Source organism: Taudactylus pleione, unplaced genomic scaffold (assembly GCF_031769625.1).
Source record: "Taudactylus pleione unplaced genomic scaffold, aTauple2 ptg000394l, whole genome shotgun sequence".
In the NCBI taxonomy this organism is placed as follows: domain Eukaryota; kingdom Metazoa; phylum Chordata; class Amphibia; order Anura; family Myobatrachidae; genus Taudactylus; species Taudactylus pleione.
The window spans coordinates 351,646-378,796 of NW_028284795.1; the positions used below are offsets into that span (position 1 = coordinate 351,646).

At 54.5% G+C, this 27,151-nt stretch overlaps 2 protein-coding genes across 3 annotated transcripts in view; one reads left to right on the forward strand and one right to left on the reverse strand.

The window, feature by feature from the left end:
* Positions 1-16,634, reverse strand: part of SF3B3 (splicing factor 3b subunit 3) — a 33,776-nt gene extending 17,142 nt beyond the window's left edge. Inside the window, exons 1-8 of one of the 2 annotated variants that reach the window (XM_088446230.1) lie at positions 16,421-16,634; positions 4,208-4,346; positions 3,701-4,027; positions 3,449-3,621; positions 3,108-3,249; positions 1,674-1,786; positions 1,341-1,478; positions 1,101-1,204 (exon numbers count right to left, since the gene is read on the reverse strand). In XM_088446230.1, coding sequence (XP_088302356.1) covers positions 1,101-1,204; positions 1,341-1,478; positions 1,674-1,786; positions 3,108-3,249; positions 3,449-3,621; positions 3,701-4,027; positions 4,208-4,277 — 1,067 coding nt within the window. In that variant the 5' untranslated portion in view covers positions 4,278-4,346; positions 16,421-16,634. Of the gene's footprint in view, positions 1-1,100; positions 1,205-1,340; positions 1,479-1,673; positions 1,787-3,107; positions 3,250-3,448; positions 3,622-3,700; positions 4,028-4,207; positions 4,347-16,188; positions 16,367-16,420 lie in introns of those variants that run through there. The other variant, XM_088446229.1, reaches the window with a different exon arrangement.
* The window catches only part of COG4 (component of oligomeric golgi complex 4), a 64,814-nt gene continuing 54,205 nt past the window's right edge, over positions 16,543-27,151 (forward strand). The window contains exons 1-4 of the mRNA XM_088446233.1: positions 16,543-16,716; positions 16,931-17,013; positions 23,506-23,620; positions 26,516-26,690. Coding sequence (XP_088302359.1) covers positions 16,594-16,716; positions 16,931-17,013; positions 23,506-23,620; positions 26,516-26,690 — 496 coding nt within the window. The 5' untranslated portion in view covers positions 16,543-16,593. The remainder of the gene's footprint in view (positions 16,717-16,930; positions 17,014-23,505; positions 23,621-26,515; positions 26,691-27,151) is intronic.

Consider the following 27,151-nt stretch of genomic DNA (forward strand, 5'->3'; position numbering starts at 1 on the left):
AACAATCATTCACTTCCTAGACTAACAGCTGTCTCAGATGGACGCAGCCTCACAATAACGCATACAGGCACCATGGGCCTCCTACAAAGATGTACGCTCTTGCCACCGTAGCCGCGATCTCGCACGCAGCCGCTGGGATATTTATTGAAACGCCCACCTACGTCTTTGCAAATCCAAGCATCTGCGTAGCAAGCCGCAGCATTAGTCGCAAATCATTCGATGCAACCTATCCTGAGAAACTATGGTCGCTCAAAATGCCCCGCAGGGACCGAGACGCCAGCGCCATATTTCTTGCGTATGAGATCGCAGGCAGCGACACGCCTGCGTTTTTTATCAGACACTCCCTGTTGCTTCCCCCAAGCGCTCGGGGACTGTCAATCACACTGCGAATAGTCGTGACTACAGTAATGTACCTTAATGCATTCGCAGTGCGACTCAGGCGGACGATAATCGTTCAACTGCGCAAACACAGACATAGCGTACAACTCTGAAACAGGCCCTATGGACCATGATTAATATTAGCGTCAAATGTGCTGTACAGCCAGAGTAACCAATCAGCTCTCAGCTACCTTCTAGCGCAGGTAGAAGGATGACATATTGGATTGCTCAGTGGCCAATGTTAGGAGTCCCTCTGTAAGGGCCATTACCGGACACTGAATGCGCATTAGAGCAAATGGGTTCGGTACGTTTCGTGGACATTCAGCATGTCGACACCGATGAAATGTCGACAGACTAGCAATGCTGACAATCTCAGCTGATTTGAAGGCAAGCACCCAACTGTAACCCACATCCTAAATGTAATCCGGGCGCTGTAGCGAATGTTCCGGCGTCTGAGGCCAATGTCACAGACTGCAGCCAAGGACGCAAAACTTTGGTTACTGTGGTTGGTAAGTTCCAATCCCTAATACGAACTGTAACCTCAACCCTAAACCTAATGTCATTTCAAGGTCACCATTACAACCATCGACATACTGGCCGCATCCCCGGCAATCAGCGCATGTTACACAATGGCAGCTGTGTCATAGAAGAGTCTGCACTACACATCGCGCACGTGCCCATACAGCGCCCTCGCTCATAGGACAGACACAATGACCACTTACTGGTTCCCGAACTCTGAAGCCACAAATAGAAACCCGGTTTTCAGGACACACATTGCTGCAGCCACAGGAACTGTATCAAAGTATTTCAGGCGAATTTCTGTAACCTGAGCGAGAGGACAGAACATTAGTGAACCATAAAGGTACCGATAGGACACATCTCACTTCTGCGCACGCAGAACAAGTCATCGTACAGCTTATAAAAGTGCCACAAGGTATTCCGTGAATAGCGCAGATCCTCACCATGTCCTCATCTGTCTCCAGTGTGATCTTAAAGATGTCCCCCTGCTCCGTCTGAGCCAGGAAGAAAAACATGGATTTGGTTTTGTGCGTGGCGGAGCAGACGAACACCATCCCCCGCTCCGGGTCATCCAGGTCGTTCTATGCCAAGGAAAAGGGTTGTGTCAGGAAAAGCGAAAAATTCACCCCATCAACCACCCAACCTCTCACTAATGGTGCCAGGCAGCTGTTCAGGATCTTTACCTTCTCTCCAGGACTCAGTCAGAGAAGAGACATGAGAACTCATCACCAATGTCTGCCTGTATACTAGTCATAGCGGGCTCTGGGCCAACTCACCCTTCTCCTGGGGATCGGACATCGAATATCTGGCTGGTCACCAAAGTTCTTGTATGTAATGTAGTTTTCAGAACAAATGAGGACCCCGCTAGGACCATCTGACCCTCCAGGAACTGCAAGAGAAGAAGATGGGGTTATACCCCAGCAGGAAGTACACCGGGTGTCAAGCCTGGTCAGACAGGTCCTGTGATACTGCCAACAGTCCAAGCAGAAGATCCGCTTTTGGGGGAAAGACATCCTGAGCAAGAAAGAGGATCTCCTACTCGGACCATAGACACTGCAGGCCCATCAGATCAGAGTATCGGGGGAGATTTCCTCATCTTCATTTACCTCTCCTACCTACTACACAGGTCAATCAATATGCACCTGCAGCGGTGACCATATCCTGGATGTGGAGACAGACGTCCTGCATACACCAGCCCTTTCCCCATTAATACATATAACATCTGTCCTGCACCCATGTCCTGCATACACCAGCCCTTACCCCATTAATACATATTACATCTGTCCTGCATACACCAGCCCTTACCGCATTAATACATATTACATCTGTCCTGCACCCATGTCCTGCATACATCAGCCCTTACCCCATTAATACATATTACTCTGTCCTGCACCCATGTCCTGCATACACCAGCCCTTACCCCCATTAATACATATTACTCTGTCCTGCATACACCAGCCCTTACACCCATTAATACATATTACATCTGTCCTCCACCCATGTCCTGCATACACCAGCCCTTACCCCATTAATACATATTACATCTGTCCTGCACCCATGCCCTGCATACACCAGCCCTTACCCCATTAATACATATTACATCTGTCCTGCACCCATACCCTGCATACACCAGCCCTTACCCCATTAATACATATTACATCTGTCCTGCACCCATGCCCTGCATACACCAGCCCTTACCCCATTAATACATATTACATCTGTCCTACACCCATGTCCTGCATACACCAGCCCTTACCCCATTAATACATATTACATCTGTCCTGCATACACCAGCCCTTACCCCATTAATACATATTACATCTGTCCTGCATCCACCAGCCCTTACCCCATTAATACATATTACATCTGTCCTGCATCCATGTCCTGCATACACCAGCCCTTACCCCATTAATACATATTACATCTGTCCTGCTCCCATGTCCTGCATACACCAGCCCTTACCCCATTAATACATATTACATCTGTCCTACACCCATGTCCTGCATACGCCAGCGCCAACCCCCATATTGTCTCTCCCTTACACCCATGTCCTGTATATACCAGCCCCCCCCCCCCCCCCCCATATGGTACTTCCCCTATATCCATGTCCTGCATACACCATCCTCAGCAACTACATCACATATGGGCCACTGGCAATAGTCCGCTTTAAAAAGTGCAGGTTTTTCTGTAGCCAGGCTCTCCCTGCTCACCTGTAATTAGGAAGTTGCCGTGCTCCTCCAGCGGTTCACTGTATTTACGCACCACGTGGTTCAGACCGAGGTCCAGCTCGTAGAAGGTCAGCGTCTGCTGGGTGTTTGCGGCAGCTTCTCCAGTTGGGTCATTATCAGCTTCCTACAAACAAAGCATGTCCAGTCATTGCCATAAACACACACAGGCCGAAACCGGCACCTGACCCGCCGCGCCCATCGTCAGAGACAGACTTTCTCCAATGAACAAGTCAGAGAAGAGACATGAAAACTCATCATCCTGAAGGGGGGATGGGGCATTCTACACACCACTGTGCAACAGCCAGCACATCCTGGTAACTCACCTCATAGTCCATCTCCAGACAGGCAAACATGGGGTTCTCAAAGCCCACGTCTACCCCCACCACATGGTACACCAGGGTGTTGGCCTTGTGCGCTTCCAGCGGGGAGGAGATGGTGAGACGAGCAGCCGCGTCTCTGTTCAGAATATACACCAACTTCTGCTTCTCTATAGCACCTGTGGGCGATCAGAAAGAGCCATTCAGAGGCCAGAACAAAGACCAAAGGGCTCCTTACCCCCATATAAAGCCACTCACTTATCATCACAGCTCTGCCCTTGGGGTCCACAGCCAGGAACTGTCCGGGCACAATCCTGCGACACCCACTCTTTCCAAAGGTTTCCTGGTGGATCTTCTCAAACATGTTTTTGGAAGGGTGGTACTCCAGAATGATGATCCGCCCAGAGTCGCTGCCCACCACAATGTAATCTTTAGTGCCTCCGGTCAAACGGAAAGCCATGAGGGAACGGATGACCCCAAACACCTCCACCGTCAGCAGTGTGTGAACTTTACCCGTATTAGCATCAGGCCGGAGTAACTCCACGATTTTACCCCGAGACACAACAATCTCTTGTAGTTTGGTACCTTCACAAGGAAATGAGAAATATTAAAGTGACAACGGCCAGAGGGGAGACCTAAGGTTAGATACCTACAGCAGTGGCCGTCTCCCCTAGGACCTCAGTGCCTAGCTGCAGGACAGATACCCACCCCCCCCTTCCATTAACCCAGGTCTGCAAACGCACCAAACATAGCTCATGTACGTACCTGAGAAGTTTCCATGGATGGCAAAGCTGATGCCCGTGGCTCTCTGCAGCGTGATGTTGTATAAGAACATGGTGGTTATCGGTCGATATCAGCAGTAGGTGAAAGGTTCTCTTATTTTTCTTCTCTTTACCACAAGCAACTGAAAAAAAAACCACAACACAAAACCAGATTAAATATGAATAACTAGCATAAGCCTGGCGCGCTATATATATATATATATATCCATCACGTGTCGGTAATTCCAGACGGACACTACTCAGAGATAATCTGTCTCCAGCAATTGTCAGAGAAGAGACATGAAACTCATCCTTGTGAGCGCCAAACGCAATGTCCTGACTATCACATACACCGCGGTCACCTATCGTACAATCTATACACCACCGGCAGCCGACCAGAGTCTCTGGGGAGATACAGATCACACCCTACTTACTCTGAGTGCCCCAATACGTGCATCATCCCATGCCCTAATAGCGCCCTCATACACCCGGCAGTCACCCCAATACACAGCGCCCTCATACATCCGGGAGTCACCCTAATACACACAGCATCACCCCATGTCCCAGCAGAGCGCCCTCATACACCCGGGAGTCACCCCAATACACACAGCATCACCCCATGTCCCAGCACAGAGCCCTCATACACCCGGGAGTCACCCCAATACACACAGCATCACCCCATGTCCCAGCACAGCGCCCTCATACAGCCGGGAGTCACCCCAATACACACAGCATCACCCCATGTCCCAGCAGAGCGCCCTCATACACCTGGGAGTCACCCCAATACACAGCATCACCCCATGTCCCAGCACAGCACCCTCATACACCCAGCATCACCCCATGTCCCAGCACCCACATACACCCAGCATCACCCCATGTCCCAGCACAGCGCCCTCATACACCCGGGAGTCACCCCAATACACACAGCATCACCCCATGTCCCAGCACAGCGCCCTCATACACCCGGGAGTCACCCCAATACACACAGCATCACCCCATGTCCCAGCACAGCGCCCTCATACAGCCGGGAGTCACCCCAATACACACAGCATCACCCCATGTCCCAGCAGAGCGCCCTCATACACCTGGGAGTCACCCCAATACACACAGCATCACCCCATGTCCCAGCACAGCACCCTCATACACCCAGCATCACCCCATGTCCCAGCACCCACATACACCCAGCATCACCCCATGTCCCAGCACAGCGCCCTCATACACCCGGGAGTCACCCCAATACACACAGCATCACCCCACGTCCCAGCACAGCACCCTCATACACCCAGCATCACCCCATGTCCCAGCACAGCACCCTCATACACCCGGGAGTCACCCCAATAGACAGGCTCACCCCATGTCCCAGCACAGCGCCCTCATACACCCGGGAGTCACCCCAATACACACAGCATCACCCCATGTCCCAGCACGGCGCCCTCATACACCCGGGAGTCACCCCAATACACACAGCATCACCCCATGTCCCAGCACAGCGCCCTCATACACCCGGGAGTCACCCCAATACACACAGCATCACCCCATGTCCCAGCACAGCGCCCTCATACACCCGGGAGTCACCCCAATACACACAGCATCACCCCATGTCCCAGCACAGCACCCTCATACATCCGGGAGTCACCCCAATACACACAGCATCACCCCATGTCCCAGCACAGCGCCCTCATACACCCGGGAGTCACCCCAATACACACAGCATCACCACCTGTCCCAGCACAGCACCCTCATACACCCAGCATCACCCCATGTCCCAGCACATCGCCCTCATACACCCGGGAGTCACCCCAATACACACAGCATCACCCCATGTCCCAGCACAGCGCCCTCATACACCCGGGAGTCACCCCAATACACACAGCATCACCCCATGTCCCAGCACAGCACCCTCATACACCCGGGAGTCACCCCAATACACACAGCATCACCCCATGTCCCAGCACAGCACCCTCAAACACCCAGCATCACCCCATGTCCCAGCACAGCGCCCTCATACACCCGGGAGTCACCCTAATACACACAGCATCTTCCCATGTCCCAGCACGGCGCCCTCATACACCCGGGAGTCACCCCAATACACACAGCATCACCCCATGTCCCAGCACAGCGCCCTCATACACCCGGGAGTCACCCCAATACACACAGCATCACCCCATGTCCCAGCACATCGCCCTCATACACCCGGGAGTCACCCCAATACACACAGCATCACCCCATGTCCCAGCACAGCGCCCTCATACACCCGGGAGTCGCCCTCATACACACAGCATCACCCCATATCCCAGCACAGCGCCCTCATACACCCGGGAGTCACCCCAATACACACAGCATCACCCCATGTCCCAGCACAGCACCCTCATACATCCGGGAGTCACCCTAATACACACAGCATCACCCCATGTCCCAGCACAGCGCCCTCATACACCCGGGAGTCACCCTAATACACACAGCATCACCCCATGTCCCAGCACAGCACCCTCATACATCCGGGAGTCACCCTAATACACACAGCATCATCCCATGTCCCAGCACGGCGCCCTCATACACCCGGGAGTCACCCCAATACACACAGCATCACCCCATGTCCCAGCACAGCGCCCTCATACACCCGGGAGTCACCCCAATACACACAGCATCACCCCATGTCCCAGCACGGCGCCCTCATACACCCGGGAGTCACCCCAATACACACAGCATCACCCCATGTCCCAGCACAGCGCCCTCATACACCCGGGAGTCACCCTAATACACACAGCATCACCCCATGTCCCAGCACAGCGCCCTCATACACCCGGGAGTCACCCCAATACACACAGCATCACCCCATGTCCGAGCACAGCGCCCTCATACATCCGGGAGTCACCCTAATACACACAGCATCACCCCATGTCCCAGCACAGCGCCCTCATACACCCGGGAGTCACCCTAATACACACAGCATCACCCCATGTCCCAGCACAGCACCCTCATACATCCGGGAGTCACCCTAATACACACAGCATCATCCCATGTCCCAGCACGGCGCCCTCATACACCCGGGAGTCACCCCAATACACACAGCATCACCCCATGTCCCAGCACAGCGCCCTCATACACCCGGGAGTCACCCCAATACACAGCATCACCCCATGTCCCAGCACAGCACCCTCATACACCCGGGAGTCACCCCAATACACACAGCATCACCCCACGTCCCAGCACAGCACCCTCATACACCCGGGAGTCATCCCAATACACACAGCATCACCCCATGTCCCAGCACAGCACCCTCATACACCCAGCATCACCCCATGTCCCAGCACAGCACCCTCATACACCCGGGAGTCACCCCAATACACACAGCATCACCCCATGTCCCAGCACGGCGCCCTCATACACCCGGGAGTCACCCCAATACACACAGCATCACCCCATGTCCCAGCACAGCACCCTCATACACACAGCATCACCCCATGTCCCAGCACAGCACCCACATACACCCAGCATCACCCCATGTCCCAGCACATCGCCCTCATACACCCGGGAGTCACCCCAATACACACAGCATCACCCCATGTCCCAGCACATCGCCCTCATACACCCGGGAGTCACCCTCATACACCCAGCATCACCCCATGTCCCAGCACAGCGCCCTCATACACCCGGGAGTCACCCCAATACACACAGCATCACCCCATGTCCCAGCACAGCACCCTCATACACACAGCATCACCCCATGTCCCAGCACATCGCCCTCATACACCCGGGAGTCGCCCTCATACACCCAGCATCACCCCATGTCCCAGCACAGCGCCCTCATACACCCGGGAGTCACCCCAATACACACAGCATCACCCCATGTCCCAGCACAGCGCCCTCATACACCCGGGAGTCACCCCAATACACACAGCATCACCCCATGTCCCAGCACATCGCCCTCATACACCCGGGAGTCACCCCAATACACACAGCATCACCCCATGTCCCAGCACATCGCCCTCATACACCCGGGAGTCACCCTCATACACCCAGCATCACCCCATGTCCCAGCACAGCGCCCTCATACACCCGGGAGTCACCCCAATACACACAGCATCACCCCATGTCCGAGCACAGCGCCCTCATACATCCGGGAGTCACCCTAATACACACAGCATCACCCCATGTCCCAGCACAGCGCCCTCATACACCCGGGAGTCACCCTAATACACACAGCATCACCCCATGTCCCAGCACAGCACCCTCATACATCCGGGAGTCACCCTAATACACACAGCATCATCCCATGTCCCAGCACGGCGCCCTCATACACCCGGGAGTCACCCCAATACACACAGCATCACCCCATGTCCCAGCACAGCGCCCTCATACACCCGGGAGTCACCCCAATACACAGCATCACCCCATGTCCCAGCACAGCACCCTCATACACCCGGGAGTCACCCCAATACACACAGCATCACCCCACGTCCCAGCACAGCACCCTCATACACCCGGGAGTCATCCCAATACACACAGCATCACCCCATGTCCCAGCACAGCACCCTCATACACCCAGCATCACCCCATGTCCCAGCACAGCACCCTCATACACCCGGGAGTCACCCCAATACACACAGCATCACCCCATGTCCCAGCACGGCGCCCTCATACACCCGGGAGTCACCCCAATACACACAGCATCACCCCATGTCCCAGCACAGCACCCTCATACACACAGCATCACCCCATGTCCCAGCACAGCACCCACATACACCCAGCATCACCCCATGTCCCAGCACATCGCCCTCATACACCCGGGAGTCACCCCAATACACACAGCATCACCCCATGTCCCAGCACATCGCCCTCATACACCCGGGAGTCACCCTCATACACCCAGCATCACCCCATGTCCCAGCACAGCGCCCTCATACACCCGGGAGTCACCCCAATACACACAGCATCACCCCATGTCCCAGCACAGCACCCTCATACACACAGCATCACCCCATGTCCCAGCACATCGCCCTCATACACCCGGGAGTCACCCTCATACACCCAGCATCACCCCATGTCCCAGCACAGCGCCCTCATACACCCGGGAGTCACCCCAATACACACAGCATCACCCCATGTCCCAGCACAGCGCCCTCATACACCCGGGAGTCACCCCAATACACACAGCATCACCCCATGTCCCAGCACAGCACCCTCATACACACAGCATCACCCCATGTCCCAGCACATCGCCCTCATACACCCGGGAGTCGCCCTCATACACCCGGGAGTCACCCTCATACACCCAGCATCACCCCATGTCCCAGCACAGCGCCCTCATACACCCGGGAGTCACCCCAATACACACAGCATCACCCCATGTCCCAGCACAGCGCCCTCATACACCCGGGAGTCACCCCAATACACACAGCATCACCCCATGTCCCAGCACAGCGCCCTCATACACCCGGGAGTCACCCTCATACACACAGCATCACCCCATGTCCCAGCACAGCACCCTCATACATCCGGGAGTCACCCCAATACACACAGCATCACCCCATGTCCCAGCACATCGCCCTCATACACCCGGGAGTCACCCCAATACACACAGCATCACCCCCTGTCCCAGCACAGCACCCTCATACACCCAGCATCACCCCATGTCCCAGCACATCGCCCTCATACACCCGGGAGTCACCCCAATACACACAGCATCACCCCATGTCCCAGCACAGCGCCCTCATACACCCGGGAGTCACCCCAATACACACAGCATCACCCCATGTCCCAGCACATCGCCCTCATACACTCGGGAGTCACCCTCATACACCCAGCATCACCCCATGTCCCAGCACAGCGCCCTCATACACCCGGGAGTCACCCTCATACACACAGCATCACCCCATGTCCCAGCACAGCACCCTCATACACCCGGGAGTCACCCCAATACACACAGCATCACCCCATGTCCCAGCACATCGCCCTCATACACCCGGGAGTCACCCCAATACACACAGCATCACCCCATGTCCCAGCACATCGCCCTCATACACCCGGGAGTCACCCTCATACACCCAGCATCACCCCATGTCCCAGCACAGCGCCCTCATACACCCGGGAGTCACCCTCATACACACAGCATCACCCCATGTCCCAGCACAGCGCCCTCATACACCCGGGAGTCACCCCAATACACACAGCATCACCCCTTGTCCCAGCACAGCACCCTCATACACACAGCATCACCCCATGTCCCAGCACATCGCCCTCATACACCCGGGAGTCGCCCTCATACACCCGGGAGTCACCCTCATACACCCAGCATCACCCCATGTCCCAGCACAGCGCCCTCATACACCCGGGAGTCACCCCAATACACACAGCATCACCCCATGTCCCAGCACAGCGCCCTCATACACCCGGGAGTCACCCCAATACACACAGCATCACCCCATGTCCCAGCACAGCGCCCTCATACACCCGGGAGTCACCCTCATACACACAGCATCACCCCATGTCCCAGCACATCACCCTCATACATCCGGGAGTCACCCCAATACACACAGCATCACCCCATGTCCCAGCACAGCGCCCTCATACACCCGGGAGTCACCCTCATACACACAGCATCACCCCATGTCCCAGCACATCGCCCTCATACACCCGGGAGTCACCCCAATACACACAGCATCACCCCCTGTCCCAGCACAGCACCCTCATACACCCAGCATCACCCCATGTCCCAGCACATCGCCCTCATACACCCGGGAGTCACCCCAATACACACAGCATCACCCCATGTCCCAGCACAGCGCCCTCATACACCCGGGAGTCACCCCAATACACACAGCATCACCCCATGTCCCAGCACATCGCCCTCATACACCCGGGAGTCACCCTCATACACCCAGCATCACCCCATGTCCCAGCACAGCGCCCTCATACACCCGGGAGTCACCCCAATACACACAGCATCACCCCATGTCCCAGCACAGCACCCTCATACACCCGGGAGTCATCCCAATACACACAGCATCACCCCATGTCCCAGCACAGCACCCTCATACACACAGCATCACCCCATGTCCCAGCACAGCACCCTCATACACCCGGGAGTCACCCCAATACACACAGCATCACCCCATGTCCCAGCACAGCACCCTCATACACCCAGCATCACCCCATGTCCCAGCACATCGCCCTCATACACCCGGGAGTCACCCCAATACACACAGCATCACCCCATGTCCCAGCACAGCGCCCTCATACACCCGGGAGTCACCCCAATACACACAGCATCACCCCATGTCCCAGCACATCGCCCTCATACACCCGGGAGTCACCCCAATACACACAGCATCACCCCATGTCCCAGCACATCGCCCTCATACACCCGGGAGTCACCCTCATACACCCAGCATCACCCCATGTCCCAGCACAGCGCCCTCATACACCCGGGAGTCACCCTCATACACACAGCATCACCCCATGTCCCAGCACAGCGCCCTCATACACCCGGGAGTCACCCCAATACACACAGCATCACCCCATGTCCCAGCACAGCACCCTCATACACACAGCATCACCCCATGTCCCAGCACATCGCCCTCATACACCCGGGAGTCGCCCTCATACACCCGGGAGTCACCCTCATACACCCAGCATCACCCCATGTCCCAGCACAGCGCCCTCATACACCCGGGAGTCACCCCAATACACACAGCATCACCCCATGTCCCAGCACAGCGCCCTCATACACCCGGGAGTCACCCCAATACACACAGCATCACCCCATGTCCCAGCACAGCGCCCTCATACACCCGGGAGTCACCCTCATACACACAGCATCACCCCATGTCCCAGCACAGCGCCCTCATACACCCGGGAGTCACCCTAATACACACAGCATCACCCCATGTCCCAGCACAGCACCCTCATACACCCGGGAGTCACCCTCATACACACAGCATCACCCCATGTCCCAGCACAGCGCCCTCATACACCCGGGAGTCACCCCAATACACACAGCATCACCCCATGTCCCAGCACATCGCCCTCATACACCCGGGAGTCACCCTCATACACACAGCATCACCCCATGTCCCAGCACAGCGCCCTCATACACCCGGGAGTCACCCCAATACACACAGCATCACCCCATGTCCCAGCACATCGCCCTCATACACCCGGGAGTCACCCTCATACACCCAGCATCACCCCATGTCCCAGCACAGCACCCTCATACACCCAGCATCACCCCATGTCCCAGCACCCACATACACCCAGCATCACCCCATGTCCCAGCACAGCGCCCTCATACACCCGGGAGTCACCCCAATACACACAGCATCACCCCACGTCCCAGCACAGCGCCCTCATACACCCAGCATCACCCCATGTCCCAGCACAGCGCCCTCATACACCCGGGAGTCACCCTCATACACCCAGCATCACCCCATGTCCCAGCACAGCGCCCTCATACACCCGGGAGTCACCCCAATAGACAGGCTCACCCCATGTCCCAGCACAGCGCCCTCATACACCCGGGAGTCACCCCAATACACACAGCATCACCCCATGTCCCAGCACAGCGCCCTCATACATCCGGGAGTCACCCCAATACACACAGCATCACCCCATGTCCCAGCACAGCACCCTCATACACCCGGGAGTCACCCCAATACACACAGCATCACCCCATGTCCCAGCACAGCGCCCTCATACACCCGGGAGTCACCCCAATACACACAGCATCACCCCATGTCCCAGCACAGCGCCCTCATACACCCGGGAGTCACCCCAATACACACAGCATCACCCCATGTCCCAGCACATCGCCCTCATACACCCGGGAGTCACCCCAATACACACAGCATCACCCCATGTCCCAGCACAGCGCCCTCATACACCCGGGAGTCACCCCAATACACAGCATCACCCCATGTCCCAGCACATCGCCCTCATACACCCGGGAGTCACCCCAATACACACAGCATCACCCCATGTCCCAGCACATCGCCCTCATACACCCGGGAGTCACCCCAATACACACAGCATCACCCCATGTCCCAGCACCCTCATACACCCGGGAGTCACCCCAATACACACAGCATCACCCCATGTCCCAGCACAGCGCCCTCATACACCCGGGAGTCACCCTCATACACACAGCATCACCCCATGTCCCAGCACAGCGCCCTCATACACCCGGGAGTCACCCCAATACACACAGCATCACCCCATGTCCCAGCACATCGCCCTCATACACCCGGGAGTCACCCTCATACACCCAGCATCACCCCATGTCCCAGCACAGCGCCCTCATACACCCGGGAGTCACCCTCATACACACAGCATCACCCCATGTCCCAGCACAGCGCCCTCATACACCCGGGAGTCACCCCAATACACACAGCATCACCCCATGTCCCAGCACAGCACCCTCATACACACAGCATCACCCCATGTCCCAGCACATCGCCCTCATACACCCGGGAGTCGCCCTCATACACCCGGGAGTCACCCTCATACACCCAGCATCACCCCATGTCCCAGCACAGCGCCCTCATACACCCGGGAGTCACCCCAATACACACAGCATCACCCCATGTCCCAGCACAGCGCCCTCATACACCCGGGAGTCACCCCAATACACACAGCATCACCCCATGTCCCAGCACAGCGCCCTCATACACCCGGGAGTCACCCTCATACACACAGCATCACCCCATGTCCCAGCACAGCGCCCTCATACACCCGGGAGTCACCCTAATACACACAGCATCACCCCATGTCCCAGCACATCGCCCTCATACACCCGGGAGTCACCCCAATACACACAGCATCACCCCATGTCCCAGCACCCTCATACACCCGGGAGTCACCCCAATACACACAGCATCACCCCATGTCCCAGCACATCGCCCTCATACACCCGGGAGTCACCCTCATACACACAGCATCACCCCATGTCCCAGCACAGCGCCCTCATACACCCGGGAGTCACCCCAATACACACAGCATCACCCCATGTCCCAGCACATCGCCCTCATACACCCGGGAGTCACCCTCATACACCCAGCATCACCCCATGTCCCAGCACAGCACCCTCATACACCCAGCATCACCCCATGTCCCAGCACCCACATACACCCAGCATCACCCCATGTCCCAGCACAGCGCCCTCATACACCCGGGAGTCACCCCAATACACACAGCATCACCCCATGTCCCAGCACATCGCCCTCATACACCCGGGAGTCACCCTCATACACCCAGCATCACCCCATGTCCCAGCACAGCGCCCTCATACACCCGGGAGTCACCCTCATACACACAGCATCACCCCATGTCCCAGCACAGCGCCCTCATACACCCGGGAGTCACCCCAATACACACAGCATCACCCCATGTCCCAGCACAGCACCCTCATACACACAGCATCACCCCATGTCCCAGCACATCGCCCTCATACACCCGGGAGTCGCCCTCATACACCCGGGAGTCACCCTCATACACCCAGCATCACCCCATGTCCCAGCACAGCGCCCTCATACACCCGGGAGTCACCCCAATACACACAGCATCACCCCATGTCCCAGCACAGCGCCCTCATACACCCGGGAGTCACCCCAATACACACAGCATCACCCCATGTCCCAGCACAGCGCCCTCATACACCCGGGAGTCACCCTCATACACACAGCATCACCCCATGTCCCAGCACAGCGCCCTCATACACCCGGGAGTCACCCTAATACACACAGCATCACCCCATGTCCCAGCACATCGCCCTCATACACCCGGGAGTCACCCCAATACACACAGCATCACCCCATGTCCCAGCACCCTCATACACCCGGGAGTCACCCCAATACACACAGCATCACCCCATGTCCCAGCACATCGCCCTCATACACCCGGGAGTCACCCTCATACACACAGCATCACCCCATGTCCCAGCACAGCGCCCTCATACACCCGGGAGTCACCCCAATACACACAGCATCACCCCATGTCCCAGCACATCGCCCTCATACACCCGGGAGTCACCCTCATACACCCAGCATCACCCCATGTCCCAGCACAGCACCCTCATACACCCAGCATCACCCCATGTCCCAGCACCCACATACACCCAGCATCACCCCATGTCCCAGCACAGCGCCCTCATACACCCGGGAGTCACCCCAATACACACAGCATCACCCCACGTCCCAGCACAGCGCCCTCATACACCCAGCATCACCCCATGTCCCAGCACAGCGCCCTCATACACCCGGGAGTCACCCTCATACACCCAGCATCACCCCATGTCCCAGCACAGCGCCCTCATACACCCGGGAGTCACCCCAATAGACAGGCTCACCCCATGTCCCAGCACAGCGCCCTCATACACCCGGGAGTCACCCCAATACACACAGCATCACCCCATGTCCCAGCACAGCGCCCTCATACATCCGGGAGTCACCCCAATACACACAGCATCACCCCATGTCCCAGCACAGCACCCTCATACACCCGGGAGTCACCCCAATAGGGAGTCACCCCAATACACACAGCATCACCCCATGTCCCAGCACATCGCCCTCATACACCCGGGAGTCACCCCAATACACACAGCATCACCCCATGTCCCAGCACAGCGCCCTCATACACCCGGGAGTCACCCCAATACACAGCATCACCCCATGTCCCAGCACATCGCCCTCATACACCCGGGAGTCACCCCAATACACACAGCATCACCCCATGTCCCAGCACATCGCCCTCATACACCCGGGAGTCACCCCAATACACACAGCATCACCCCATGTCCCAGCACCCTCATACACCCGGGAGTCACCCCAATACACACAGCATCACCCCATGTCCCAGCACCCTCATACACCCGGGAGTCACCCCAATACACACAGCATCACCCCATGTCCCAGCACAGCGCCCTCATACACCCGGGAGTCATCCTCCTCCCGATACGTTCTCCGGCGGACACGGGCCTCGGCCTAGACCCACCCTGTGCAGGAAATGGGCGGTGGGGACAGCTGGCCGGGGCAGGCCGCAGGGCTGGGGGTGAGCCGGGCGCTGGGGGGCGGCGGATGGAGCGGATCGGGCTCGGATACAGGATGGAGTCACTCGGCCGCCATCTTCCTTCCCGCCGCTTTCTAGGCCACGAGCCCGCCTGAGGCCCCCGCATGGCTGCCCCGGCCGCGCCTGCTGCAATGTGCGGACACCGGCACCTCCCTACCTACGGAAACCGGCTGCTCCGGCTCCTTCTCTGCTTCCTCCGGAGCTCGGTACACTTCCCGCGCGCCCGCGTCCTCCTCACCGGCACTGACCGGGCAGCTAAGCACCAGGCGATGGCCGGAAGTGACGCGATCAGGGAAGAAGCCGGGTCCGGAAGTGACGCATCATGTCAACATGGCCAGCTCACCGAATGGTTACCGGGGACACGGGTGCTCGGCGCTGAGCATGGAGCAGATCCGCTCCCTCACCGACCTGCAGGAGCTGGAGCAGGCCTATGAGCGGCTGTGCGCGGAGGAGGTGACCCGGGGATGGGGGAGGGGCTGTGTCCAGGGGAACCGCCATGTTGGTACCTCAGCTGGGGGAATGGCGCCCCCAGTGGCCATGGTGGAGGGAGGTACTCTGAGAGCTGGGAATAGCTGCTCTGAGGGGAGTCACCAGAGGCCGGTACATCAGGTGTTACCGGGTCCTCACCCCGGACCCCTCTCTTACACCCCTATTCTCTGTCCTACAGAAACAGGTGGAAGCGGAGCTGGACGCGCTGCTCGGACAACAGGGGGCTGTGGAAAGCAAGATGGTGGCTCTGCAGCGAATGGGGTACGTCTCCCTAAACACAACGCAGGTGACACCGGATCTGCCGTATATATTATACCCTGCCGGGGACAGGTGCAGGTGACAGCGAGTCCCTCTTATATATTATACACTGCCGGGGACAGGTGCAGGTGACAGCGAGTCCCTCTTATATATTATACACTGCCGGGGACAGGTGCAGGTGACAGCGAGTCCCTCTTATATATTATACACTGCCGGGGACAGGTGCAGGTGACAGCGGCTCCCTCTTATATATTATACACTGCCGGGGACAGGTGCAGGTGACAGCGAGTCCCTCTTATATATTATACACTGCCGGGGACAGGTGCAGGTGACAGCGGCTCCCTCTTATATATTATACACTGCCGGGGACAGGTGCAGGTGACAGCGAGTCCCTCTTATATATTATACACTGCCGAGGACAGGTGCAGGTGACAACGAGTCCCTCTTATATATTATACACTGCCGAGGACAGGTGCAGGTGACAGCGGGTCCCTCTTATATATTATACACTGCCGGGGACAGGTGCAGGTGACAGCGAGTCCCTCTTATATATTATACACTGCCGGGGACAGGTGCAGGTGACAGCGGGTCCCTCTTATATATTATACACTGCCGAGGACAGGTGCAGGTGACAGCGGGTCCCTCTTATATATTATACACTGCCGGGGACAGGTGCAGGTGACAGCGAGTCCCTCTTATATATTATACCCTGCCGGGGACAGGTGCAGGTGATAGCGAGTCCCTCTTATATATTATACACTGCCGGGGACAGGTGCAGGTGACAGCGGCTCCCTCTTATATATTATACACTGCCGGGGACAGGTGCAGGTGACAGCGGCTCCCTCTTATATATTATACACTGCCGGGGACAGGTGCGGGTGACAGCGGGTCCCTCTTATATATTATACATTGCCGGGGACAGGTGCAGGTGACAGCGGGTCCCTCTTATATATTATACACTGCCGGGGACAGGTGCAGGTGACAGCGGCTCCCTCTTATATATTATACACTGCCGGGGACAGGTGCAGGTGACAGCGGCTCCCTCTTATATATTATACACTGCCGGGGACAGGTGCAGGTGACAGCGGCTCCCTCTTATATATTATACACTGCCGGGGACAGGTGCAGGTGACAGCGAGTCCCTCTTATATATTATACACTGCCGGGGACAGGTGCAGGTGACAGCGGGTCCCTCTTATATATTATACACTGCCGAGGACAGGTGCAGGTGACAGCGGGTCCCTCTTATATATTATACACTGCCGGGGACAGGTGCAGGTGACAGCGAGTCCCTCTTATATATTATACACTGCCGGGGACAGGTGCAGGTGACAGCGAGTCCCTCTTATATATTATACACTGCCGGGGACAGGTGCAGGTGACAGCGGGTCCCTCTTATATATTATACACTGCCGAGGACAGGTGCAGGTGACAGCGGGTCCCTCTTATATATTATACACTGCCGAGGACAGGTGCAGGTGATAGCGAGTCCCTCTTATATATTATACACTGCCGGGGACAGGTGCAGGTGACAGCGGGTCCCTCTTATATATTATACACTGCCGGGGACAGGTGCAGGTGACAGCGGGTCCCTCTTATATATTATATCCTGCCGGGGACAGGTGCAGGTGATAGCGGCTCCCTCTTATATATTATACACTGCCGAGGACAGGTGCAGGTGACAGCGAGTCCCTCTTATATATTATACACTGCCGGGGACAGGTGCAGGTGACAGCGGGTCCCTCTTATATATTATACACTGCCGGGGACAGGTGCAGGTGACAGCGGGTCCCTCTTATATATTATACACTGCCGGGGACAGGTGCAGGTGACAGCGGCTCCCTCTTATATATTATACACTGCCGGGGACAGGTGCAGGTGACAGCGGCTCCCTCTTATATATTATACACTGCCGGGGACAGGTGCAGGTGACAGCGAGTCCCTCTTATATATTATACACTGCCGGGGACAGGTGCAGGTGACAGCGAGTCCCTCTTATATGTTATACCCTGCCGGGGACAGGTGCAGGTGACAGCGAGTCCCTCTTATATATTATACACTGCCGGGGACAGGTGCAGGTGACAGCGAGTCCCTCTTATATATTATACACTGCCGGGGACAGGTGCAGGTGACAGCGAGTCCCTCTTATATATTATACACTGCCGAGGACAGGTGCAGGTGACAGCGGGTCCCTCTTATATATTATACACTGCCGGGGACAGGTGCAGGTGACAGCGAGTCCCTCTTATATATTATACACTGCCGGGGACAGGTGCAGGTGACAGCGGCTCCCTCTTATATATTATACACTGCCGGGGACAGGTGCAGGTGACAGCGAGTCCCTCTTATATATTATACACTGCCGGGGACAGGTGCAGGTGACAGCGGGTCCCTCTTATATATTATACACTGCCGGGGACAGGTGCAGGTGACAGCGGCTCCCTCTTATATATTATACACTGCCGGGGACAGGTGCAGGTGACAGCGAGTCCCTCTTATATATTATACACTGCCGGGGACAGGTGCAGGTGACAGCGGGTCCCTCTTATATATTATACACTGCCGGGGACAGGTGCAGGTGACAGCGAGTCCCTCTTATATATTATACACTGCCGGGGACAGGTGCAGGTGACAGCGGCTCCCTCTTATATATTATACACTGCCGGGGACAGGTGCAGGTGACAGCGGCTCCCTCTTATATATTATACACTGCCGGGGACAGGTGCAGGTGACAGCGAGTCCCTCTTATATATTATACACTGCCGGGGACAGGTGCAGGTGACAGCGGCTCCCTCTTATATATTATACACTGCCGGGGACAGGTGCAGGTGACAGCGAGTCCCTCTTATATATTATACACTGCCGGGGACAGGTGCAGGTGACAGCGGCTCCCTCTTATATATTATACACTGCCGGGGACAGGTGCAGGTGACAGCGAGTCCCTCTTATATATTATACCCTGCCGGGGACAGGTGCAGGTGACAGCGAGTCCCTCTTATATATTATACCCTGCCGGGGACAGGTGCAGGTGACAGCGAGTCCCTCTTATATATTATACACTGCCGGGGACAGGTGCAGGTGACAGCGGCTCCCTCTTATATATTATACACTGCCGGGGACAGGTGCAGGTGACAGCGAGTCCCTCTTATATATTATACACTGCCGGGGACAGGTGCGGGTGACAGCGGCTCCCTCTTATATATTATACACTGCCGGGGACAGGTGCGGGTGACAGCGAGTCCCTCTTATATATTATACACTGCCGGGGACAGGTGCAGGTGACAGCGGGTCCCTCTTATATATTATACACTGCCGGGGACAGGTGCAGGTGACAGCGAGTCCCTCTTATATATTATACACTGCCGGGGACAGGTGCAGGTGACAGCGAGTCCCTCTTATATATTATACACTGCCGGGGACAGGTGCAGGTGACAGCGAGTCCCTCTTATATATTATACACTGCCGGGGACAGGTGCAGGTGACAGCGGGTCCCTCTTATATATTATACACTGCCGGGGACAGGTGCAGGTGACAGCGGGTCCCTCTTATATATTATACACTGCCGGGGACAGGTGCAGGTGACAGCGGGTCCCTCTTATATATTATACACTGCCGGGGACAGGTGCGGGTGACAGCAAGTCCCTCTTATATATTATACACTGCCGGGGACAGGTGCAGGTGACAGCGAGTCCCTCTTATATATTATACACTGCCGGGGACAGGTGCAGGTGACAGCGAGTCCCTCTTATATATTATACACTGCCGGGGACAGGTGCAGGTGACAGCGAGTCCCTCTTTTATATTATACACTGCCGGGGACAGGTGCAGGTGACAGCGGGTCCCTCTTATATATTATACACTGCCGGGGACAGGTGCAGGTGACAGCGAGTCCCTCTTATATATTATACACTGCCGGGGACAGGTGCAGGTGACAGCGGGTCCCTCTTATATATTATACACTGCCGGGGACAGGTGCGGGTGACAGCGAGTCCCTCTTATATATTATACACTGCCGGGGACAGGTGCAGGTGACAGCGGGTCCCTCTTATATATTATACACTGCCGGGGACAGGTGCGGGTGACAGCGAGTCCCTCTTATATATTATACGCTGCCGGGGACAGGTGCGGGTGACAGCGGGTCCCTCTTATATATTATACACTGCCGGGGACAGGTGCAGGTGACAGCGAGTCCCTCTTATATATTATACACTGCCGGGGACAGGTGCAGGTGACAGCGAGTCCCTCTTATATATTATACACTGCCGGGGACAGGTGCAGGTGATAGCGAGTCCCTCTTATATATTATACACTGCCGAGGACAGGTGCAGGTGACAGCGAGTCCCTCTTATATATTATACACTGCCGGGGACAGGTGCAGGTGACAGCGAGTCCCTCTTATATATTATACACTGCCGGGGACAGGTGCAGGTGACAGCGGGTCCCTCTTATATATTATACACTGCCGGGGACAGGTGCAGGTGACAGCGAGTCCCTCTTATATATTATACACTGCCGGGGACAGGTGCAGGTGACAGCGAGTCCCTCTTATATATTATACACTGCCGGGGACAGGTGCAGGTGACAGCGAGTCCCTCTTATATATTATACACTGCCGGGGACAGGTGCAGGTGACAGCGGGTCCCTCTTATATATTATACACTGCCGGGGACAGGTGCAGGTGACAGCGGGTCCCTCTTATATATTATACACTGCCGGGGACAGGTGCAGGTGACAGCGGGTCCCTCTTATATATTATACACTGCCGGGGACAGGTGCGGGTGACAGCGAGTCCCTCTTATATATTATACACTGCCGGGGACAGGTGCAGGTGACAGCGGGTCCCTCTTATATATTATACACTGCCGGGGACAGGTGCAGGTGACAGCGAGTCCCTCTTATATATTATACACTGCCGGGGACAGGTGCAGGTGACAACGAGTCCCTCTTATATATTATACACTGCCGGGGACAGGTGCAGGTGACAACGAGTCCCTCTTATATATTATATCCTGCCGGGGACAGGTGCAGGTGACAACGAGTCCCTCTTATATATTATACACTGCCGAGGACAGGTGCAGGTGATAGCGAGTCCCTCTTATATATTATACACTGCCGGGGACAGGTGCAGGTGACAGCGAGTCCCTCTTATATATTATACACTGCCGGGGACAGGTGCAGGTGACAGCGGGTCCCTCTTATATATTATACACTGCCGGGGACAGGTGCAGGTGACAGCGGGTCCCTCTTATATATTATACACTGCCGGGGACAGGTGCAGGTGACAGCGGGTCCCTCTTATATATTATACACTGCCGGGGACAGGTGCGGGTGACAGCGAGTCCCTCTTATATATTATACACTGCCGGGGACAGGTGCAGGTGACAGCGGGTCCCTCTTATATATTATACACTGCCGGGGACAGGTGCAGGTGACAGCGAGTCCCTCTTATATATTATACACTGCCGGGGACAGGTGCAGGTGACAACGAGTCCCTCTTATATATTATACACTGCCGGGGACAGGTGCAGGTGACAACGAGTCCCTCTTATATATTATATCCTGCCGGGGACAGGTGCAGGTGACAACGAGTCCCTCTTATATATTATACACTGCCGAGGACAGGTGCAGGTGATAGCGAGTCCCTCTTATATATTATACACTGCCGAGGACAGGTGCAGGTGATAGCGAGTCCCTCTTATATATTATACACTGCCGGGGACAGGTGCAGGTGATAGCGAGTCCCTCTTATATATTATACACTGCCGGGGACAGGTGCAGGTGACAACGAGTCCCTCTTATATATTATACACTGCCGGGGACGGGTGACACCGGATCTGCCATATATATTATACACTGCCGAGGACAGGTGACACCGGATCTGCCGTATATATTATACACTGCCGGGGACAGGTGCAGGTGACAGCGGGTCCCTCTTATATATTATACACTGCCGGGGACAGGTGCGGGTGACAGCGGGTCCCTCTTATATATTATACACTGCCGGGGACAGGTGCAGGTGACAGCGAGTCCCTCTTATATCTTATACCCTCCTGGATTCCCCACTTGTCAGACTGGAAAAACGACAGCGGCATTTAAGGTGCCCATTCACTAGATTATTTAATTAAACGATAACGATATCGTTCAATCGTTTGCAAAAATATCTAAAACGACCAGTGATGCGCACTGCCACTGGTCGCTTAGACATCTATCATCGGGCAAACATGCTGGACAACCTGACGATAACGTCAGGCTGCCCTTGTTCGGGGATGATTGATGAGCCTACACTGAACGACTGCTAGTAGGCACATCGCACACTGACAAACGACTACACGATCACAATGTCGTAATCGTGCAGTTGTTTTCATGTCTTCTAGTGGATAGGCACCTTTAATTCGGCTTGTGCCCCAAAACAGTATGTTTCTTCTCCCGGCTCCTCTCATCCTGCCCCCCTCCCTCACCTTTTCTGGCTTGTCTGTCTTTATTTGTTAATTTTAGGCCAAACCTGCAGCTGATAGAAGGAGATGCCCAGCAGCTATCAGGGATGATAACGTTTACCTGTAACCTGGCGGAGAATGTCAGCAGTAAGGTCAGACAGCTGGACCTAGCCAAGGTACGTACAGTGGAAGATGGTCATATCACCTATGCTGCAGAGATTTCCTCCAGTTACTATATGATGAAGTAATTCAGCACAGAGAACATGGGCCTGATTCTCATTTGGGAATAGAGTAAGAAAGAGCCAGTAACTGCGCACCTTGGTAATACCATTCTGCACTGCAGGGGGGCAGAGTGATTCAGGTCTGAGAGGGGGGTGGCCTAGCTCAAATCTAAATTGCCGTGTAAGAATAAAGCCGTCCAGCATGTGTGGGCTGCATGCATAAATATTGGGACATTGACAGAATTTTCATATTTTGGCCTCTAGTCACCACCACAATGGCTTTGAAATGAAACAAACAAGATGTGCTTTACCTGCAGACTTTCAGATGTAATTTGAGGGTAATTACATCCAAATCAGGTGAACGGTGTAGGAATTACAACGGTTTCTATATGTGCCTCCCACTTTTTAAGGGGCCAAAAGTAATTCGACTATCAACTCAAAAGCTATTTCATGGACAGGTGTGGGCTATTCCCTCATTATTTCACTATCAATTAAGCAGGTAAAAGGTCTGGAGTTGATTCTAGGTGTGACATTTGCATTTGGAATCAGTTGCTGTCGACTCTCAATATGAGATCCAAAGAGCTGTCACTATCAGTGAAGCAAGCCATCATTAGGCTGAAAAATCAAAGTAATCCCATCAGAGAGATAGCAAAAACATTAGGTGTGGCCAAATCAACTGTTTGGAACATTCTTAAAAAGAAAGAATGCACCGGAGAGCTCAGCAACACCAAAAGAGCCGGAAGACCACGGAAAACAACTGTGGTGGATGACAGAAGAATTATTTCCCTGGTGAAGAAAAACCCCTTCACAACATTTGGCCAAATCAAGAACACTCTCCAGGAGGTAGGTGCATATGTGTCAAAGTCAACAATCAAGAGAAGACTTCACAAGAGTGAATATAGAGGGTTCACCACAAGATGTAAACCATTGGTGAGCCACAAAAACAGGAAGACCAGATTAGAGTTTGCCAAACAACATCTAAAAAAGCCATTACAGTTCTGGAACAACATCCTATGGACAGATGAGACAAAGATCAACTTGTACCAGAGTGATGAGAAGAGTATGGAGAAGGAAAGGAACTGCTCATGATCCAAAACATACCACCTCATCAGTGAAGCATGGTGGTGGTAGTGTCATGGCGTGGGCATGTATGGCTGCCAATGGAACTGGTTCCCTTGTATTTATTGATGACGTGACTGCTGACAAAAGCAGCAGAATGAATTCTGAAGTGTTTCGGGCAATATTATATGCTCATATTCAGTCAAATGCTTCAGAACTCACTGGACGGCGCTTCACAGTGCAGATGGACAATAACCCGAAGCATACTGCAAAAGCAACCAAAGAGTTTTTTAAGGCTAAAAAGTGGAATGTTATGCAATGGCCAAGTCAATCCCCTGACCTGAATCCGATTGAGCATGCATTTCACTTGATGAAGACAAAACTAAAGGGAAAATGCCCCAAGAACAAGCAGGAACTGAAGACATTTGCAGTAGAGGCCTGGCAGAGCATCACCAGGGATGAAACCCAGCGTCTGGTGATGTCTATGCGTTCCAGACTTCAGGCTGTAATTGCCTGCAAAGGATTTGCAACAAAGTATTAAAAAGTGAAAGTTAAGGGAGGTATCCACTAGACGATAAAGTTGAACGATTGAACGATAATGATAAAATCGTTCGAACATCGTTTGCAAATTGTGCAGTAATTGTTTCTAACAATGTACGATACACGCTCCCTCTGGTCGTTTGATCGTCTCCTCCATCGACTGAACATGCAGGTCAATTTCACTTGATTGCTTACACATCGTTTACACATCGTTCATGCTGAACGATCAAACGATGAACCACTGTCTGCCCACTATAGCTGAAAGCTCTCAATCACAGATTAAAACAACATCGTTTATTGTTAGATCTTTTGCAAATTGTTCAGAGTGGAAGATCATATTTCAAGGGAAACTTCAAGGGAAAATCGTTAAGAGGTTGGACAGGGATAAAATCGTCTAGTGGATGCCCCCCATTAGATTTAGGATTGTTTAGTTTGTCCCATTACTTTTGGCCCCTTAAAAAGTGGGAGGCACATATAGAAACCGCTGTAATTCCTACACTGTTCACCTGATTTGGATGTAATTCCCCTCAAATTAAATCTGAAAGTCTGCAGGTAAAGCTCATCTTGTTTGTTTCATTTCAAAACCATTGTGGTGGTGACTAGAGACCAAAATCTGAAAATTCTGTCAATGTCCCAATATTTATGCACCTGACTGTATGTATGTATTTGCCCCCCCTCCCCCCCCGCGCCCCCTGTGGATTGCAGCGTGGTTTGTCCAGGTGCACAGTTACTAGCTCTATCTTACTTTATTCACATAAGAAACTGAGGTGCCCCTGGCCCGGGGGCAGGGTATAGAGGGAGACCCAAGTGCATCCTGGGAAGAAAAATATACTGCGTAAGGTGCCCGGATGACTCAGCATCACCTATACCCCAAGGTCACCCTGTGGACCCTATGGACTTCTTACCGTATCTCTCCTTTTCCTGCAATATGGGAATGTTAAGTTGCGCGAGTAGTTGGCTGTAGTTTATAAGCCATTGTTTTCAGTACTATCAGCTGGAGGGGTGAATGAGCCAATCGGAGGCGGCCATATTGTACTGCTGACCATCGTCTATTGTGCACACACAGCACTTGGTGCATCTACCGATGTGTCAATGTCTGATTGTGTCACGCCCTTACTGTACTCCTCCTACACTTGCTGTATGTGAGGCATGAGGCACACAGCGCTTATCTCAGGTGGGCCCTGTCGGAGACGTGTTATGTAGTGCAGAGTCTTTGTGGTCACTAATCGTCAGACCTGTCTGATTCTCTAGAGCCGGCTCTATCAGGCCATACAACGAGCAGACGACATTCTGGACCTTAAATTCTGCATGGATGGGGTGCAGAGCGCTCTGAAGAATGAGGAGTACGAGCAGGCGGCAGCCCATATACACAGATACCTTTCCCTGGATAAATCCGTCATTGAGCTCAGCAGGCAGGGACAAGAAGGTGACGTGTATTCTCTGTATCCCTCTGTAGTCTGGGAGCAACATGTCCGTGTATCTCCAGGACATGCTTGCTGTGTTTCATCATGTCACATGCCTTGCATACACATTACACAATGACATGTATGTCATTCTACATGGATGAGATGTGAGGGCTGTTTGTTGTCCTCTACACTGATCATGTGTAGTTACAATTATTTCTGTAATAAAAGCTACGTACTCGTGAAGATATACATGTGGGCTGTGGACACTGTGTGTTCCATGTAGTTCAATACAAGGATACTCCAGCGACATGGATATGGATAGTTGATGCTCAGTTAGCGTGTCCCGGGTGTGTAGTGCACATGGATGGTTGATGCTCGGTTAGCGCGTCCAGGGTGTGTAGTGCACATGGATGGTTGATGCTCGGTTAGCATGTCCCAGAGGTGTAGTGCACATGGATGGTTGATGCTCGGTTAGCGTGTC